At 39.6% G+C, this 20867-nt stretch overlaps 1 protein-coding gene across 3 annotated transcripts in view; it reads right to left on the reverse strand.

The window, feature by feature from the left end:
* Positions 1–602: 602 nt before the first annotated feature.
* LOC137340299 (pleckstrin homology domain-containing family S member 1-like) overlaps positions 603–20867 on the reverse strand; it is a 32726-nt gene continuing 12461 nt past the window's right edge. The window contains exons 9-16 of one of the 3 annotated variants that reach the window (XM_068002718.1): positions 18780–18890; positions 17270–17331; positions 14255–14341; positions 11681–11818; positions 8338–8439; positions 6838–6958; positions 3355–3451; positions 2547–2633 (exon numbers count right to left, since the gene is read on the reverse strand). In XM_068002718.1, the coding sequence (XP_067858819.1) occupies positions 3374–3451; positions 6838–6958; positions 8338–8439; positions 11681–11818; positions 14255–14341; positions 17270–17331; positions 18780–18890 (699 nt within the window). In that variant the 3' untranslated portion in view covers positions 2547–2633; positions 3355–3373. Of the gene's footprint in view, positions 2634–3354; positions 3452–6837; positions 6959–8337; positions 8440–11680; positions 11819–14254; positions 14342–17269; positions 17332–18779; positions 18891–20867 lie in introns of all 3 variants that reach the window. The other 2 variants (XM_068002717.1, XM_068002715.1) reach the window with 2 other exon arrangements.

Here is a 20867-nt window from a genome sequence, read left to right on the forward strand (position 1 = left end):
AGAATGCTGATTTGCATAAATTAATGTAGCTCTCGCCCGATTCTGGCCAGTACCTGGACCACTAGGCGAAGGCTCCAGGAAAAATGACGGTGGAGCAGAAGTGAGGCGCTAAGTCGACTAGCTCAATTTTAACTTTGCTACTGCCCCATTTCCGCCTGTTGGAGGGAGTTAGGATTGCATTATAAGGGAGATTCTAAGGTTTAGAGGAAGGATTGCATTACAGTCTTTTAAATCACTCTCTTATACATCACTTGAGTCACATTCTCTTATGGTGTAATCTGTGTCCCTTCACTAGCTTTCTGCCTTTTAATAACTCACATTCATTATTTATGATATTGGTGATCAACTTTAAAACCATTTTCAAATACAAAATGGCATAAAGTATAAATTTAACCAACCATAGCCTCAAATAAAGTTTGTAAACCATATTTCAGTGAGTGCCATTATGTTAAACAATTTGGAGTGTGATGTTAGATAGTAACAGCCATTGGCTGTTAGAATATCTGATTGACATCTCAATACTTTGAGCTATAATGGAGCTCTGAATAACCACACCTCAAATTTTACAGTTCTTTAAATAACACTACTTTGCAGATGATTGTCAGGTTGTTTATTTTGAAAAAGAATTTCCTTCATAGAAACAATAATCCAATATGCTGTCCTATTTTATCAATATAAACTATATTAAATATACAGTAGTGCATTTCTTCCTTAAAATGTTCACATTAAACCCATCCTTTAAAATTGCACTGATTCAATACTTCGATTTACAATACTTACACGTTATACATTACAATAGCTACATCTCAGTCCAACTGAATCACTATAGTACTATTTTCAGAAAACAACTGCAATTTGATTAATGCTATAAGCTTAGTGTCATATACATTTCATATTTTCAAGTAATGTTTCTTGCTCAGAAGAATTCAATGGCGTGGCTAACATTCTGTTTTAAATTAGTACTTTGCGATTTTGCTTTGAAATACAATGGCAAATAAATAGTTATACTGTTATAGTATGATAGAAAGAAAAAAATTCAATTTATATACCGTCTTTCATGACCTCAGGACATCCCAAAGCATTTCACAGCCAATTTTTTTTATTATTATTCGTTCATGGGTTGTGGGCGGCGCTGGCAAGGCCAGCATTTATTGCCCATCCCTAATTAGGTTCTTTTGCAGTGTAGTCACTGTTATAGGGAAGCGGGCACCCAATTTGTGCACAGTAAAGTCTCACAAACAGCAATGAGATAAATGACCAGATCACCTATTTGAGTGATGTTGGTTGAGGAATAAATATTAGCCAGGACATAGAGAACTACCTTGATCATCTTTGACTAGTGCCATGGGACCTTTTACGTCCACCTGAGATGCCAGATGGTTTAACATCTCATCTGAACAACGGCACCTCCGACAGTGCAGCACTCCCTCAGTACTGCACTGAAGTGTCAGCCTGGATTATGTGCTCCAAATAAAAGCAGAAAAATGTTCAATATGTAGAAATTCAAAACTGGCAATTTACTGGTTAACAGATAAGCTTTAGTGTTTATTAAATTTATAAATTTCCAGAAGGTGCACAGAGGGTAGTGGTGCTTATCAAGGCGAGGGATGTCAATCCTGGGGAATGGAATTTTGCTTCGTACATAATGTCAGTATCAAAGAATCTCAGGGCAATTATTGAGCAACCAAAGAGGCAGAGTAATACATACATTATACTGTGAGCTTTGTAACCATTTTAAGATGCAGTAGTGTAAATTTGGTATAAAAATTATAGTACAAAGCACCAAAATCTAATTTCAATTCAGCTACACCAATTCAATCTGCACTAAATTTGAAGATAAATACAAACTGAGTAATCCATTAAGATTAGTTGATAAATGTAAATGCATCAATGGTAGGATAGTGACTATTAACTGTAGCTAAACTTACCACTATGAATAATATTATTTTGCAACAGTAGGATGAGGAGGATAAGTATCAAGTGCATGTCAATAGTGACATTAAGTGTTTTACAAATGATGGACATATTTTAGCAGTGATAGTAATGTTAATACAGCTTTCTACATTGTCCTATTAAAATAAATGGCATAAGCAGCAAAAAATACACTCTAAAAACTTTACAATTGCTTTGTATGTATGTGCAAAATGCTCACCAAAAGCTTCCTGATTTGCACTTAAAGAATTATATTGTTCTTTTTACTAAATCACATGATACACTGGAATTTTTTTTAAAAAAACAGCTGGCTAAAATAGGACACTTTACAGTGACTGCCTACAATTCACTGAAGATCATTTAATGTTAATGAAGGTTGTTTTATATTTGATCATAGCATTTGTCTCAGGGTGAAAAAGGAAAATGCCAGCATGCTTAAAATGGTTCCGATGGTGAACCCGTGCTAGGTTTCTACGCCCTTAGATCACACAAGAGTGGAAGGACCATTAAGATTCCCAGATCTAACCTTTAGAAAGCTCTTCAACATCAGTTGGTAATGATCTATAGCATGAAGGTGAGAAGTAAACACAACATATTATAAAAACAAATACTGATGAATTGTTGCTGGACGACTCAACTTGATCAATGCCGACTTCGCTGGTGACCATTACTCGTTGATTGTGCTCAATGCATATTACAACCTTGTGCAACAAACAAAAAAATAGAATTAACTTACATAGCTTTCATTAAACACATGTTACATAGGTTAACATTTTATATGTACATTTTTGAATCTAACAGATTTCAGAGAATTTTTATTTGACAATTTCCAATTCTCTGGCTTGCAAATATTTGTACTTAACTGACCTAGCTATTCATTGCAACACCCTATTTGCTTTCTCTACAGCCTTGCAGCACTGGACCTTCAATGTTTCATGAACTATGTCTCCTAGATCCCTCTCCCGCTCTGCAGCCTTATGCATGTAATCCTGCATGGTATGCACATGCCTGGAATTACTTTAACCCAAATGCATCCTTTACTCACATTGAAGGAATAAGGTGCATGTCTTTCATTGGAAGGTACCCTGAAAGAAAAATGTTCTGCATCCGAAAGAACCTGAATCTCAGTAGCAAAGGTGCCAAAATCTACTAATGTCTTAAAATGTATATAGACACTACTGCTGTAGATAAAAATTCTCTGAGATGCTGTACTATGCTGGTATCCTGATGAACAGAAATCAGCCGCTGTGAGACACTTACAGATAAAGAAATAAAGTAACCCACAAGCACTACAGTGGACTTCTGAATATTAAAGGTCAAATATATATATATATATATATATATATATATATACACACACATATATATATATACAGAGCTTGGAAATTTCCATTGCCCAATGAACGGGTAGATGCTACTTACATTTTGTTAGTTCTTTTCTTCATATGTTGTCATTACGCTTACACTCTTCACTGGGGAATTTTGATGCTTCAGGTAGTCTCAATATGGTGGCTGTCACCTGAGGCAAGAATCATTTTCTTTAAGCTACAGTTCCAGAAATACACCCAAAGTATTTATTCTGTTAATAGGCACCCTATTTAAACCTTTGTAAACAATTTTACAACACCAAGTTATAGTCCAACAATTTTTATTTGAAATCTACAAGCTTTCGGAGGCTTCCTCCTTCGTCAGGTAAATGTAATTTAAACCTGGCAGTGTTACTGTTTATCAATTTGAATTGGTTCAATTCATGTAAAATCCTCCTCCACATCTTTAAATCCCACCATCACCTCACCCCATTCTCTATCCACAACCTCCTCCAGCCCTAAATTACTCCCCCTCCCCCCCCAGTACTCTCCATTGCTCTGACTCCAGCTTTTTGTGCATCCCTCCCTTCGTCACCCCACCATTTCTGGCACTGCCTTCAGTTATCTGGATCCTAATCTCTGGAATTCCCTCCCTAAACCTCTACCTCCCTCTGCTGCTTTAAAAAAATCTCCTCAACCCTCATCTCTTGAGCTAAACTTTTGGTCACCCCTATAATCTGTCCTTCCCTGGCTCGGCACATATTTTCCATAAGCCTATCTGAAGTTCTTTGGGATGTTCTTTGTCTTAAAAGGTGCTGTATAAGTGCAAGTTGCTGTTGTACAGGGTTTACTTCCACTCCACCTGATCTGACCTGAACCCATCTGGATTTCTGGGTTCAGATTATCTCTGAAAAGGCCCCACATTCCTCGGGCACAAGCCTCTCTTTTGCCAGGGGCCTGCACCCAGAAGCAGGTGAGGAAAGTCAATGATTGCATTAAGCCTGTTTTCTTAAAAAAAAGGATGTCTAAATTTTTTCAGCTTCCTGTACTTTGCTCTCAGCCCTTTCTCAGATCCTCTGTAGAGGATCTGTTGGTCTGTAACAGAAACCTGCTATCTGTAGGCACCCCGATATTTGGGCAATTGCCAAATGGCGATCTAGGAAGTGAGATAGGAGGCGTGGTGATGTTACTCTTGCCTTACTTCCATATAATTACTGTATCTGCATCTATTTTAGCAAGTGCGCTGCTTGGAAGAACTCCAGGAAACAGGTCCCTCTGCTTTCCACCCAAGAAATAAGCTTTCTTCAGGCATAAAGGAGAGGAAAGTCAGGTGAAATATTTCAACCGCTATGTCATTGAATAAAATCTTGTCCTTGTAAAAGAACGAACTTGCATTTTCTATAGCATCTTTCATGACCTCAGGACATCCTAAATTGCTTTACAGCTAATGAAGTGCAGTCATGTTGCAATGTAGGCAGCCAATTTGCAGACACCAAGGTCCCACAAACAGATATGAGATAATGGCCAGATAATCTTTTAGTGATGTTGGTTGAGGGATAAATATTGGTCAGGACACCAGGAGAACTCCCCTGCTCTTCTTCACATTGTGCCATGCGATCTTTTATATCCACCAGAGAGAACAGACAGGCTCTTGGTTTAACATCTCATCTGAAAGATGGAACTTCCAACAGTGCAGCACTCCCACATTACTGCACTGAAGTGTCAGCCTAGATTATGTGCTGAAGTCTCTAGAGTGGGACTTAAGCCCATGACTTTCTGACTCAGAGGAGAGAGTGCTGCCACTGAGCCAAAACTGACACACAAAGCTGACTAGGTCTTAAAAGTATCCAGTTGTGTTGAGACTGCCATAAATATGCACCAGTTTTGGTTCAAGTGCCTTAGATTGTTGAATAGTTCCCTGTTTAGACTGTGCACCAGGATGGAAATGTACAGCTCAAATATCCTAATGCACAGGAATCGTGGCGCCGTAGCATGCTTATGTTCCATTTAGCCCTGCAATTCCAGCGGTTCTCATTGAGTCTGGGTCGGTAGTCTGAATGCAGTATTTAAAAACCTAACAATAAAAACTAACATGAAATGAAGCATTCCAAAGCTACTGACGAACTTAAACAAACAATAGTCACGCAACTATTAATGAATAAACCTTTTTGTAACCATGGGATATTGCCAAATGAAGATTTCTTTGGGAAATCAATTGGACAAAAATGAAATTCTGTAACTCAATAACTGATATGCATCTGGAAAGGGCACTTCCTCTTGCAATTAACACTTGGAAAAGATTCAGGCAGAGTGATGGAGGCAAAAACCTTGGAGTCATTTGCAGAGAAAGTTGGATGATGTGATGGAGAAAAGGGATTCTGTGGGTTCTTCAAGATGGATGAGGTGGAACGAGCCAATTGACCTTTCTCACCTGTACTTGTGTTCTTTGACAACCTTCAGAGGCCCAACAGCTTATCTTGGTCTTACATTAAAGTAGTGCTGTTGAAGGGAAGCAGTGTACTTACACTTTCAATTTATTCCCTGGGTACTATTTAAGAATTTAAATTAAGAGCTATTTTCTGCTCTTTCTAAAGTTCACTCAAGTTCCATGGGGCACAGAACCTTTAAATCAGCCACAAAAATTTGAGAGAGAAGGGCATGGAGTGACTGGTTCTTCAATGTTCCCTCCCTTCCTGTGTAAAACCACTTGGCTGCCTCTCAACAACAGTGTGGTTGAGATTAGTAACTTACCACAGGTATGCATCTGAGATTCCTCATAAGTTATTCCATTGTGCCACTCCCTCCTACAGCCTTTTAAAATGTGATAGAACTGACTGTGTTAACTGCAGCAATACAACACAAATCTTTGGAACTTTTAGTGCACTCCTGCTATAACTCTGGCAGGAGTGCAGCGGAAGGTATGGAAAATAGGCTGAGACCTGGATACACCAGGATCCAGCCTAACATCAGAATCCCCACTCAGCCTTATGAGGCGTAGCCTCCATCTGCCATTTATGAAACCAATGGCGTAGAGGGGGCAAGCGGGGGCAGGACTGGGAGTTCCTGTGTCCTCAACCTTGCAAAATGTCAGGGCATCGTCAGAGGCTGGTACCCCCAGTGACAAAGAGGCATATTGGCCTCCACCCTGGTGCGTGTGCGGGCCACCTTGGCAGTATAGGCCAGGGAAGCAGCCTACATCCTTTATGATTAAGGCAAGTTAGAGAATATTTTTTGCCTGTGGTTCCCTCACAATGGGGGCTGTGGGGACACTGCTTACTGTTTTCTTAGTGGAGGGGGGGGGCACGATTCCCCCCAAACTGGTAACTAATGGTGCCTTTTGCAGCACCCCAGGACAGACAGGTGCTTAAGATGTACCTCTAGTAGCATGAGCACCCACCACCTGTGTGCAGAAAAGGGCTCATATACTCCCAAAGGATTAGAGCGGAGGTCACTGGTGGCGGTGATTCTGGTAGTTGCTGGCATCATGTTAGAGGATTTTCTAGGCCGTTAAAACATAGTCTATTTTTTCCAATGAGCTTTTCAACTCAAAATTGGGTTAACAGCACATATCATCAAGTACAGCTAGAATGTGACGTACCTCCTTTTCTATCGATTTGTTGATGAATACGCCTATTTCCTTCACGTCATTGACCTGAAGTTTGTTGATTGCCACAATTTGATCTCCATGATGAAATACACACATCTTTGAATATGCAACACTGTCACCAAGAAGAAGAATTTTGTTAGTAAGCACTGATCACAGTCCTGACAAAATGACTTACTTGAAGGAAAAGTACAAGCAGAATTGGAGGATAGAATATAAATATTGGGAACTGGCGACTCATGTGAAATAAGCCACCAGGTGGCACCAGTCTCATTACTCATGAGTGGCCCAGGTGTCAGCTATTGGAGCCATGATACAAGTTGGTTTTGTTTTGTTACCATCAGGAGTGAGTAGTTTATGAAAAATTAAATTACTCCAGTCCTGTTTATTTGAGGGGTAAAATATTTCAGGACAGATTTTCCTTTTTTGCACTTAGATAACTATTTGCCTGGGTAGAATGCATAGAGGAAAATTGTGTGGGGAGAACCACAAAGCTGTAAAAGGACCCAGCCTGAATTTCTGTCCATTCATTTAAATGAATGGAAAGATCAGGTAGGCTTTATTAAAGGCCTGCAATCCTCCCTTCCTGATTTTCGTCAATGCACTCCACCCAGGCAATTATTTATAACCACCTGTCCCTTCAGATCAGTAGATACATAGATTACCAATGTAAGCAAAGCACATGTTCTCTAAGTTGCTTTAATAAGAAAACTCAACGATTAATTATGCATTTGTATCAGAAATCTACTGCTGTAAGCAACCCCGGCAGCACATTTTGTAATTTTTTTTTATTCGTTCATGGGATGTGGGCGTCGCTGGCAAGGCCGGCATTTATTGCCCATCCCTAATTGCCCTTGAGAAGGTGGTGGTGAGCCGCCTTCTTGATCCGCTGCAGTCCGTGTGGTGAAGGTTCTCCCACAGTACTGTTAGGAAGGGAGTTCCAGGATTTTGACCCAGCGACGATGAAGGAACGGCGATATATTTCCAAGTAGGGATGCTGTGTGACTTGGAGGGGAACGTGCAGGTGGTGTTGTTCCCATGTGCCTGCTGCTCTTGTCCTTCTAATATACACAAAGCAGCATGGAGTCCCAGCCCAAGAACTGTTTCTATCTCTCCATGCCACCAACCACTGCCAATAATGCTGGATGCCACAGGCTGACATTTTATCAGCCCTGATCACTCCACCAGTGTAGGCCAGGTTTCTATCGGCCTTTTACCCCACCACCCTCTTTCCCCCCACCCCATCTCAGAGAAAGTTCTGTTGCCTGAGCAACAGTGCCTGTGCAAACTTTATTTTAACTCTGAGCAAATGCAATGAAAATGTATTTATTTTGAAATTAGATACAGTGATAAACAACTTCATATTCACTGGTTTATAACAATTAACTAGAAACAAATTTTTTGAAAGTGCACGATTTAATTTAAATTTTTACTTTAATTTGAAATTAATACTAGATAATAAAAAGTTGGAATAAAACAATGACAATTACTTACCAGACTTTGTCATTTACTTGCTGAAGTAAGAGATTGTTTTTGATATCTTCTCGGTGAACGATAATGTCCAATTTTTCCAGCTTTGTTTCTTTTGTAATATTGCTGAATAAAATAGATTTGTAAATGTTGATACCAACTTAGTGAAAGCATCATCAGTCAAGGTTGAGATTCACACTGACCACAAGGCTACAAATCTGTTAAAAAAAATCTTAAGAAACTCCTATATCCATTAAAAACAGCTGATTTTCAGTCCCAACAGGCTCTGCCTCAGAATGATAGGGTGGCAAGTTTCAGATCTGGGTTGTGTTGAAAGGGGCCAAATGTTCCCCCAAGGTGCTCAGTGTAGCAAAATTGTGAACCTGTTTTTCTTAAATGTTTTAAGATTTCACTGCATCTGGCATAGAGGAAATCCTCCTCGTATGTGATTGGATGGTCGGTCATGCATGTTCCCAGCTTGTCAAGTGGCCAATTACAGAATTATATTGACAAAGGCCTGAGAATGGATCGCTTGTCTATTAAGTTTGCAAGGGAATAGTTTATGCCACAGGGGAAAGTAAAATTTTTTTTTAAAAAGAGCTGATGAATCAGTAATTTTTTATAAAAAACAAAATCTATAGATATCTATATATATATATATATATATATATAGAGAGAGAGAGAGAGAGACTGAAGTAATGGAATAAACTACATCTATACAGAAAACACATTCATGACTGCATTTAATGGGAAGCTAGATAAACATATGAGGGAGAAAGGAAAAGAAGGTTATGCTAAATCGGGTTAGATGAAGTATGGTGGGAGGAGGCTCGTATGGAGCATAAACATCAGCTTGGGCCAATTGGGCCAAATGGCTTGTTTCTGTGCTGTACATTCTATGTAAAGGTGTTGTTGTACTACAGATACTGTCAACATTGCTACTGGTTTAAAGCAATACAGCACCAGTAGATTCTGTGTTACACTGCTGGATTCGGGGTTGTTCTCTACCCAGGGAAAATGGAGCTCAGCTCACCCCATCTCAATGCCTGTTAAATTCCATTGTTGTCGGACGGCTGATAATTCCACCAGAAAGATTAACAATGAAGTAGGGAGTTCATTAGACCACTGGGGACATTTTAAACTTTGTTTTGCACCAACTGCACATCAATGCAAACTGTGTACTATAACTGGGCTATTATGGATGTTCTTTTTGATGCATAAAACAGTGGTCTGTATAAGACATAAAATTAATGGCATATAATGAGAAAGTGTTCTGTCCGAAGTACAGAATCTTACTGCAGCATTAATGGTATTATATGGAACACAATAGTTTTCATACATTTAAGCCTGATATTAGTGTAAACATAATGCTTTGAACAGATTTTTTTTAAACCACACTTCCTGATACAAATTAGACTTTAGCACAAATTCTAAAGCAAAATGCTCTGCCAATTGAAATTTGTGCTGGAGGAAACTTTTTAGAAATAGAAAATTGTTTAGCTATTATATTTCTGGATAAATAGAAATTGCTGCACACAAAACATCAAATGGCTCAGTGCATACATTGGACCATGCAATAACTGGGTGAGAAACAGTCTCTGCAAAGGGAGACTCGTGTTATTTGAAGCTGAAAAAACATTAAATTTGTGTAAAAATATATATGATACGCAAGGTGAAATATGTATAAGAGGGCGCAAGAAATGGAACTATTCTCTTCAGGAAAATGAAACGCCAAGGGGAGGGAAAGAGGAAAAACAGAATCCAAGTTTTCTTCTGTCACAGGAACTAATGTAATGCATGTGGGGAGCTTCTTTATGCCAGAGCAGGAAAAGAACTGGGAAACAAGTCATAAGCCCAAGTAATCTCAAAATAAACAATTTAAGTCATCATACTCACTAGATATTAACTTATTAAATTAGACTGACCACTAGCACACTAAATTTGTCATATTCAGTAAATAGATGGACAGATTCAATTCATCAGTAGAGCAGTGTAGAGCATTTTTGTTTACATGGGCTATTTAGCTGCATACCATTGAGCCCCTGGGCCACATATATAACATTTAAATGCATATTTAACAAGCTGCCAATATCAACAGACCTTGATGTTCAAATTTCAGAAGAAAGGCTGAAAATAAACTTTTTCAAACCTTGAGGCCAAAGAAATTCAAACAAGAGAAACCTATGGGGCAATAAATAAAAAGCACAAACAGAAATGGAATTGCTAGGGGACTTTGTGGACCCCCATATCCAGGGCATATGGCCTACGTATGGCCTGCAGGCTGTAATTTGGACAATGCAGAAATAAGAATACTGGGGAGACCAGTGCTTTGAGCTAATCCTGCATGTGGACTTGAATGATAGGCCATTCAGTCTACCTAGCTCAGCCTCTTAAACGTTTCTATTTACTTGGTATTTTGAGAGAAAGTTATTGTAGATTAGTGCAAAATAAATTAACACTATTTAGTTACTATAAACTACTTTTGGTTAATAATGCATACTATTAGAATCCTTTGATTGTCCTCAAAGGTTTAGCAAAATCAAATTGCAATCATATTAAAAGGGAAAAAATCATTGGTCATCACAATGTCAAAGTGAGAAGTCAAGGATACCTTCAGACTTTTGTTTGCAGTGAGGGTCTGACTATTCTGGTGAACGAAACATTAAGTTTTGTACCTAACGTCAGCGTAAAAAGACCTTGAGAGATAATTACAGAATAAAGAAATTCGAGCTTTGTGTCACAAAATAGGTCTCAATACTTGCAAGAGAACCCTAAACTATATCAGTGTGATATTTCCATTTCCAGCACCATGTATCCTTGCAAATTCTTTGCATACAGGCTGCCAAATTAGAGACAGCTATGTGTTGCAGACGTGTCCACTGTAAACGGGTTGAATCTACACAAACTTATTTCATTTGGCGTTTAAAACTGCGAGAGAGGAAACTTTCGTTTCATTTGTATGAGTGGATTTTAATCCAAGACCCCGATTTTAAGTGGGGGGGGGGGAAGAAAACTGTGCGCACAAACTTCAAATCGGGCGGTGAACTCGGGGACATAGAGGCCTGGCCCATCTTAATGGCCAGGCCCGATTTGCATATTTAAAGAAGGACCCCGCTTCCTTCCTGTGGGTGACCTGCTCGCCTGCTCAAAAGAGCAGGTTAAGATCGGGAAACGGCGGGAAGGCAGCAGGATCAGAGGGGGTAAGTGACTGCCTTCTGCCCACTAGGCAGGGGAGAGTTAAAATCACGGCCCCAAGTCTTAGGGAGAAAGAAGGTATTCTGGAAATCGTTAAGCACTGACAATGACATTATGACAACGCACTTATTGAAAAAGTAGGGTAGTGAAGAAACACAGAATTCTTTCTCACCTGTGCAATGTTTTCAACTGCCAGTAAGTTAATGGTTCGCTCTTCGCCCATATTGCACCGAACTTTTCACCCAGAGAATGTTCATGTGGTGACTGCAGTGGTCGATGCTGATTTTGAACATCAACTAATATGCCACTCCTGCATAAAGAAAACACAGTCTGTCAGCCCCATATTCATCATGTAGTAACATTACATACTTTTTTGTAAACACTTTAATATTAGTAGAAACGTGTAGACTGCAAACTACAGCAGATCCACAAAATACTGATGATTCACAATTTGATCCCAATTGCTGTACGTTTACTAGAAAATTCTCAAATTAACTGTGGATTCCTTGTTCAATGTATAGAATAATGCAATGGTTAGACGTGAGACTGTAATTCACTCTCAAGGTTCAGATTACATTATAAAAATCACAAAAGCAAAGTGTCCAGCAGAATACCAAGCTCAAAGAGGGTCGGAGAGTGGCATTAGTGCTGTAGCCGGAACTCTGACCCACATTCTCTTTGAGCAGGGCTCCCCACTGAAAGCATGGGATTGATGACACAAAACTTGGAAGGGTAGTGAACAGTCAGGAGGATAGTGATAGACTTCAAGAGGATATAGACAGGCTGGTGGAATGGGCGGACACGTGGCAGATGAAATTTAACGCAGAAAAATGCGAGGTGATAGAATTCGGTAGGAAGAACGAGGAGAGGCAATATAAACTAGAGGGCACAATTCTAAAAGGGGTACAGGAACAGAGAGATCTGGGGGTATACGTGCACAAATCATTGAAGGTGGCAGGGAAGGTTGAGAAAGTGGTTAAAAAAGTGTACGGGATCCTGGGCTTATAAATAGAGGTAGAGAGTCCAAAAATATGGAAGTCATGATGAAACTTTATAAAACACAGGTTTGGCCACAACTGGAGTATTGGGTCCAGTTCTGGGCACCGCACTTGAGGAAAGATTTGAAGGCTTTAGAGGGTGCAGAAGAGATTTACTGGAAAGATTCCGTGGATGAGGGACTTTAGTTACTTGTTCAGACTGGAGAAGCTGGGGTTGTTCTCCTTGGAACAGAGAAGGTTGTGAGGAGATTTGATTGAGGTGTTCAAAATCATGAAGGGTCTAGACAGAGTAGATAGAGAGAAACTGTTCCCATTGGCAGAAGGGTCAAGAACCAGAGGGCATAGATTTAAGGTGATTGGCAAAAGAACTAACGGTGACATGAGGAAAAACTTCTTTACGCAGCAAGTGGTTGGGATCTGGAATGCACTGCCTGAGGCAGTGGTGGAGGCAGATTCAATCATGGCCTTCAAAAGGGAACTGGATGAGTACTTGAAAGGAAAAAATTTGCAGGGCTACAGGGATAGGGCGGGGGAGTGGGACTAACTGGATTGCTCTTGCATAGAACCGTCGCGGATTTGATGGGCTGAATGGCTTCCTTCCGTGCTGTAACCTTTCTTTGATTCACCCACACAAATACACTACATTTTCACTCCAGTGAAAAGAGTGCTGAAGGCAACTGAAATGACACCGATGTGTGAGCGAGGTTACGAAGAGATCGTCAATCAGATAAAGACCTCAAACTTCCTCAGGGCCAGTAGAATTCCTGGGGCAGAGATTCCACCGATAGCAACTGGTGGGGGTCATGAAATAGGTCAGGATCCAGTGACACCATTGGTCTCTGCCCTGAATATTGCTCAAAGAATTCCTGCTGCGATGGTGGGGGAGGTAATGTCTGCCTTACTGAAGATTTGACTTTGAAGGTGGTGGGATCAATCAGATACCATCACCTGAAAATTTCCTGCTGCTCCCAAATGGCAGCATCCAAGTCCTGGAGCAGCTAATTAGGGGCCAACAATCAGGATCATGGCATGGAACACACCAGAAGATTGTAGACTGGCACCTTGAAATTGGTCTGTTATACAGAAGTCGAATTTCCATTCGTGCTTCAATTTCAAGCCAGTCCCACTGGCTTTAGCTCCATGAGGCTTTCAAGCGCCACATTCTGCTCTATCCTCCCACTCTAGCAAATACCAGGATGCCTAGCGTGGGCACCTGACTGATTTGTTCCTGACCCTACCATGACCCAAGAAGCTCCAGTAGGGTTAGAATCTGGAAACAACAGCATAGTACGACCACATGAGAATGAGGTGCCCTCCCACTGACACGGCATACTCTGGCAGGGCCAGCAATGGAAGGTATCGGCAAGCCTGATCCCAAAGTCACTGCCAAGAGCTCGGCCTTCATGTTTTCGAACCCGTGGTAAAGCATTATATTAATGCAAGTCTCGTTGTAAACGAATCAAAACTACACTAATATATAAGCTAGCATATGATTCTTTTAAACCTCCATATTGGTAGTTTTCACTGGATAAAAGCCATCTCATCTTTCATTCCACGCATTATCTTTTTACATTTCTAATAGAATCATAGAAGTTACAACATGGAAACAGGCCCTTCGGCCCAACATGTCCATGTCGCCCAGTTTATACCACTACATGGAAATTAAAACCCATGTCTAATACCATTTTAAGTTGAATTGCTCATTTCTACCTTATCACACAAATCTTAATTATGCCAGATGTACATACTTTGTTGTACTGCTTTCATTTTCTTCGTTTATCTGCTCAGAAGATGTGAAACAGTCGATAGATGAATTTGTGCTGGCACGGTTTCTACTGCAAAGAAAATATAACATTGAAATGGAATTGGTTTTGTTTTATAACAGATAGCTGCAGGCTACACAAACTACTTGATTTACCATTTTCAATTTCCTTAAAAGTATGATGCTGTATATACAGGCATCTATGATCAAAGAGGATCGAAATAAAAACAATATCCCCTTCAAGATGTGATCGCTTGTTTTCTAATATAGTTCCACTCAGTCATAAAGTCAACTGTATTTACTGATAGGCAAGAAAGCCCATAGGCCTTGATCCAAGTGTTTAAGATAGATATTGGAATAGGAGATCTATTTTCTTTTTAAAATCAAAATTGCTAATGAAAAACAGATTTAAAGAATACAGGGTATAGATCCTACATTTTGTACATTGTTCATAAATAAAGACCCGATGTCGCAGATATATTTTGGCCTCGATGTCTCTCTTCTGGTAACAAGCAAAACATTTTAAGCTTTTCTTTAAAATAAACCTGGTGTTAGTGGATACCAATTTGTATAATCATTTTCCTTTTGTTGCACAACTTTGAGTTGGTTTTGCTTGCTGTAGCTCAGATACAATTCATTTTCAGCTAATGTACGTAACACGCAAGTGTTCACCTTTAATTTGCAAAGGAACAATTTGTTGTGGTTTTGGTGCTTGTAGGTAGGGACACTCGGCCAAATTTAAACTGAGTAGCACCAAGGTCTGGGTACATATAAAGGACACCACTAAAGCACAGGCTGCTGATTTGAACAACTTGAGCTATCTTAGTAATTGAAGATGAATTAAAATTAAATTTTGCTTCTGGTTAGTACCATAATCAACAATTTTTTTTTAAAAATGGAGTCTTATTTCAAGTACTTAAAACATCTATAACTGAATTTATGCCTGCAGATGATTTATGAAATGTTCCAGTAACAAGAAAGTTAAGTCAGAACATTTCAAAAGTCATTAATGGTATGAATTAGAAAGACTAGTCTTAAATGATATTATCTTTGGTCATTTACTAAGAACCTTTGGAAGTAGTAAGTTTAACAGGGAACAAAAAATATGAATTGCAGTTGGCCATGTTTGAAAATATATTCCAAGGAGGTGAGTATCATAAATAAAACATAGGCCTGGATTTTAACTCCCAGTGGGTCTCTGGCAGGAAACCACGCTGGTGAGTTAATTTCTCAGCTGCCTGCAGCTCAATGAGACCCAGCTGATTTTAAAGGCCAAGTCTCATTTAAATCCAGTCAGTCGTTCCAGGTGGGAAGCATTGGAAAAAAAAATTGCACAGCCCGGAGGTTGCCCAGCAACATCAGGTAAGTGGTGGGATTGGCTGCCAGGCTATTCCGTGGGGGGGTGGAGATTGCAGTGGGGAGGCCTAAGCACTTCTTTTTTGGGGGGCCAGGAGAAGCAGGAGTGTAAAGGTAGGGAATTCACTGGCGTTTCCTGCTCAGGCCACCTAGTAAAAATTGCATTTGGGTCCCGATGACGTCATTGGGACCTGACATGCATATGTAAAAAAGGACCTTACTGGCTCAGTTGAGCAAGTTAAAATTGCAATCAGTTGATTCCCTATGGCTTCAGGGCAGGTAAATGACGATTTTAACTGCCCACCCGCCCACTTCCAACTGGTTGGGTAAGATTAAAATCACCCCCTATAGTCTTTGTGTGAAGTTTATATCTGCTTTTATTGACAAACTTTGGAATAGACATTGAGATAGCATACAAATTAACTTCAGCCACTGAAGATGAAGACTTTGCACCATTCAGAATCCCATTAAGTACTTTCCCTCATTCTCTAATAATGAATTAATGGTTTTTGCTGCACTGTAGTGTTTTTAAAAAAAAACACATCACTTTGACAAAACCAGTGCTTTTTCCACAGTGGATGTTAAAATACCACATTAAAGAGTCTGCTCTATAAAAAGATGTTTAAACTTTCTTTTTTGTTTGGGTAGCGAGAAGTAACATGGAGCCACACACCATCCGTCTTGATGAGATCGCATAATTCTGTCATATGTTTGGCAAATAAATCAAAAAAGATTTAGCAAATCATTTTCCACAGTTTCTTGAATCTTTGTAGGACCTTGCCGGCTTTCAAATATTCCTCAACACTTATAGTACCAGAATGTCATCAAGATTTAGAATTTGATGCATTTCTCTTCAAAAGCTCAAAAGGGGAACAATCCCTGAGCCTGAATGGTGAGGCCTGAGGTAAACCTGATACTGGGCCTCATTGCCATTGAGCTGATGAGCTGCAGACAGTAACAGGCAACTCACAGGTGAAGCCCGCTTGAAAATCAGGCTGCTGTGATAGCAATGGCAGGCAGTGGCCTGTATTGTTTGAATGTGGGATTAGGTGGAGCATTCCTGGTCCTCCAGTGTCCACATTCAGGCAAGTATATTTTAAAAGCTCACCTTGTTGGTTGCAGCTTAACAGGCAGTCCCTTTAAGGACAGTGCTGGCTACCTCAGGGCAAACCAATCTTGCAGTGGGGGCCTCAAATAGCCTTACTTGCATCTGCAAAAGGTCTAACACCTGTTTAAGGCATGGGCACAGCACAATGATTATTTTGGTCTTTACCAATATGGCAGGCGGCACACATCCAGGTCATAATGAGCACGTGCTTCCTTCCCCGCCATATTGGAGGCTTAGGAGGTCGTTTAGTGCCCAAAAAACAGGCGCTGTGCGGCCGAATTTCTAAGTCATTGTCCATCAGCCCATTTCAAACAGGATCCTTATTTGTCCGTTAAAGAACAACACGGACTCAACTGTATCTACACTTCAAAACATTTCACTAATTGGAAAATCTTGCCTAGGGAGAGGTGTGAAATGTATGACAAAAAAGAGGAATATAATTTTTTAAAAAGCTTCCAATTAAAATACTATGTTTGACATTTTTTTTTAGTTATTGAGATGCCATTCAAACTCTTGTATGGTCTTTTAAATACTCACAATGAAGCCATGGACATGTAGACCCCAGAGTCAGCAGATACTGTTTTTTCACTTCTGCACATCTGCATTTGTTTAAAAAAATATTTTATTAGTTTTCAATTGTATATGAAAAAGAGGCAGTTGAATATTTAAACACAGTTAATTTACAAATCCTGCTAGTATTAGAATAATGGACTCTCAACTAGAAGGTGACAATTCAAAACTGCTTTGACGGATATTGAAAAGGTCTGTCTTTCTGGGTGGCTTTTTTAGTTAACAGCTAGGTTTCCAGTTGGAGTATTGTGTAGCTCCATTTCTGGTCTGTCGCAAACTTTTGCCGAACCAATGTTTACTGAATAAAACCTAATTCCCCTGCAAGCATTGTCATCAGCCTTTTTAATAGGTCAATTTCTGGACATAAATCTTCAATCCTCACATTTCATTATCCTCTTAATGTCTTGTCTAATTCACAATACAGTTCTGCTGTTTTAGTCCCTTTCTATTAAAATTTTAAGTTAATTCCTCTATTCACATCCCACTGTAAAATTTGTCAACTCTACCCTCTCATCTCCATTTGTATCAATGACTTTTGTTGAGCTCCATTTGAAATAGTTTCTTTCGTATATCTAAAGCTACTTACTACAAGTTACATTTAATATCAGTTTAATACAATACTTTAATTTTGTTTCTCTTTCTTTCCTTAAACAAATTATAGTTATCAAACAATATTTATTTGATCTGAAGGAATTTTAGCATAGAATTGCATTTATATAGCTCCTTTCATGACCTAAGGACATCCCAAAGCATTTTACAGCCAATGAAGTACTTTTGAACTGTAGTCATTGTTGTAAATGTATATTTATATATAAATTTTATTTTGTGTTCATCAGGTGAGAGATGTCAGTGCTGGAGACTGGAACACTCTCCATTTTGAGCACCCAGCATTAACATCAGGCATTTCCAAATTTGATAGATTAATGTTCCCTCTAATCTCCATCAGTTCCAACCTGAGAAGAGCAAGAGCAATTTCTCCCTTCTCTTTCTGGACTTGCTGACTCACGTACCTCCTATGACTGACAGAAAAGGTAGGTGACTTTTCCTCGTGCAACTCTGCCACCAGTCACCAGGAGATGTGCTAGAACAGTGCAGTGATGCCTCTCTGTCTCTGTTCAAAGTATTTGGCCTTTGTATGGCCTTTACCCGCAGCAATACAGTAGAGGCCAGGTGGTTGATAATTGTGATTTTGCTTTGTGGCATTGGACATTTCCAATGTTTTGGCCTACCTTGCATCTCATACAATATTTAAGACAGATTATTGTATGTTTATAAATAAATTAACCCCTTTTGACTTCAGCCATGCTGAAGTTTTAGAGTTTTACTGTGAGTTTCTTAGATGGAAGAACTTGTTAGTTTTAGCACCCAATAATTTACTTCTGTAGAAAGGTTTATTATTGTATAGTGCACACTGATGGAAAAGGGGCATATACATATGTGTAAAGTAGGAATTATTTTAAATTTTCATTACACTTACAGCACTTGTAATGTTCATTGGTGTATCATAAGTAGCTGAATAGTGCTTTATTTCTGCAGCAGGCAGTGAACAAGAGCGTTGCTTTTCTGTATTAACTGGATATAGGTTGAGCTGCAAATAATAAAATCGGAGTAAAGCATGTTGACTGGAAGTCACCGGTTAACGGTTTTGGCTTAGTACACAGAGGAAGAGTCAATTCTCTCTTAATTCTCAATTCGCTTTATTAACGTTATTAGATCATGTACATATCGCTTATACGTCTAGTTAGATATAGGCATGCAGTTTACAGCAGGTTATACAGTCTTATACTCAAACTAGGATTTAAACACACACCCACTAGGTTTCTCTGCTAACACTCCCTGAGTATTAGGCTTTAAACGCACACCCACTAGGTTTTTCTGACAACACTCCCTGAGTGTCACAGAATAGAAAGGATATTATATTACCCGGAAAGGAGAGATACTGCTGGCCAGGCAATTCTCTTTCTCACTCCCGACGTCATCTCTACGTCCCTGACGTAGTCTCTACGTCCCGGACGTAGTCTCTACGTCCCGGACGTAGGGTTCCCACTTCCACAAGGGTTAGTCTCCGGAGTCTCCCTCACAAACAAAGACACTCTCGCTCTGGCACAAAGCCTGAAATGCTTCAGCTTTATTCCCAAGTCTGTCTTTTCGAATGATGCTGTCTTCTCCGGTTGGCTCAAAGTTGCTGGAATGATCGATGTCATCCCCTGATTGGTTCTGTTCCAAGGGCCCAGGTAGCATCACCTCAATACTCCTTTTCTAAATAAGGACTGGTGTCTCATCACAGCTCCTTTGTCCTTGTAAGAAGCGGAACGAATTCAAACCGGTTCTGGCCAGTTCAGACCAGTGACTGAACTCCAGGTCACCTCAGTTCAAAAGGTCAGTGTCTTTGTTAGCAATTCGAATTAACCTCAATAGGTTTCTGCAGCCTCTGGCCAACAAGCAGCAAATCATTTTACAATTTTTCACAACAAACGTGCCCATGTTCGAATTTAATTGCACCCGTATAAATATTATAATCAATGTTTTCAATTTCCTCTGCTTTTATACAATTTTGCTAATCAATTAATCATGTTGACTTAAACAAAAATGAGAATAATATTCTGCAATGTCATTTAAAAAGCTGATATTATTTGATGCATAAGTTGCAATTTGGCACCAATTTTAATGAGCTTGATCTTAAAGGAATAACCTACAGCATTAGGGTCATTGGATTCATACCAGAATAGCTACCAGAATAAGGGAATAGTTTAAAATCTGAATTTGCAGTAAGTGATATGATATAAAGCTTGTATTAAATAGCTTAAAAAGACTAACTTCTAAAAGAACCCCTACATGTTGGTTATGTTAGGCCATTAAGATAACTCACGTTAAGTGTCTGAGGTTCTGTAGTGCATGCGAGCACATCGAAGTCAAACAGCCTAGATCATTACTCCATTACAACTACCATTACTACCATTCATTCTCCAAATCCTGACTGATGTGGTTGCAGGATCTGGAGACTGCTGCTGCCGATTTCTACTATGTATTTCTCCTGCAGGAGAAGACAGCACACAATACCAGGGAGTGACAGGCAACTGAAGGATGATGTTCCAACATCTGGCATTTGATATCACATGAAGAGGAAGCAATGGCTATAATTGGATTCTACTCTGGCTTGGCAATTGGGGATGCATATCTAGAAGTCTCTGTTCTTCAGTAAATACGTATACCTTTGTATCTATGTGTTCTTCTATCTCTTCACCAGCTACCACTTTCCTCATAAGAGATCCACAAAGTAGCTGATGAAGAAGATAGAATGCTGCTCAAACACAAGGTGATGTCATCCTGTCCTAACTCTATCCTTTGCTTGTGGCTGCCACTGAGTAGATGGATGCTTTTTCAGCATGCCCTCAAACTGAACCGAATTTATGCTGGGTGCTTCTCCAGCGGAAACCTGACATAAATCGTCCCCATCAGAAATTCCTGCTCCCACAAAAGGTGTAATTACCAACTTAATCCCTCCCCGACCCAGGAATTTCAGGGCCAAAAATGTTTAATATAGTACCAATAAACAGTTTCTAGA

Source organism: Heptranchias perlo, chromosome 21, assembly GCF_035084215.1.
Source record: "Heptranchias perlo isolate sHepPer1 chromosome 21, sHepPer1.hap1, whole genome shotgun sequence".
Lineage (NCBI taxonomy): Eukaryota > Metazoa > Chordata > Chondrichthyes > Hexanchiformes > Hexanchidae > Heptranchias > Heptranchias perlo.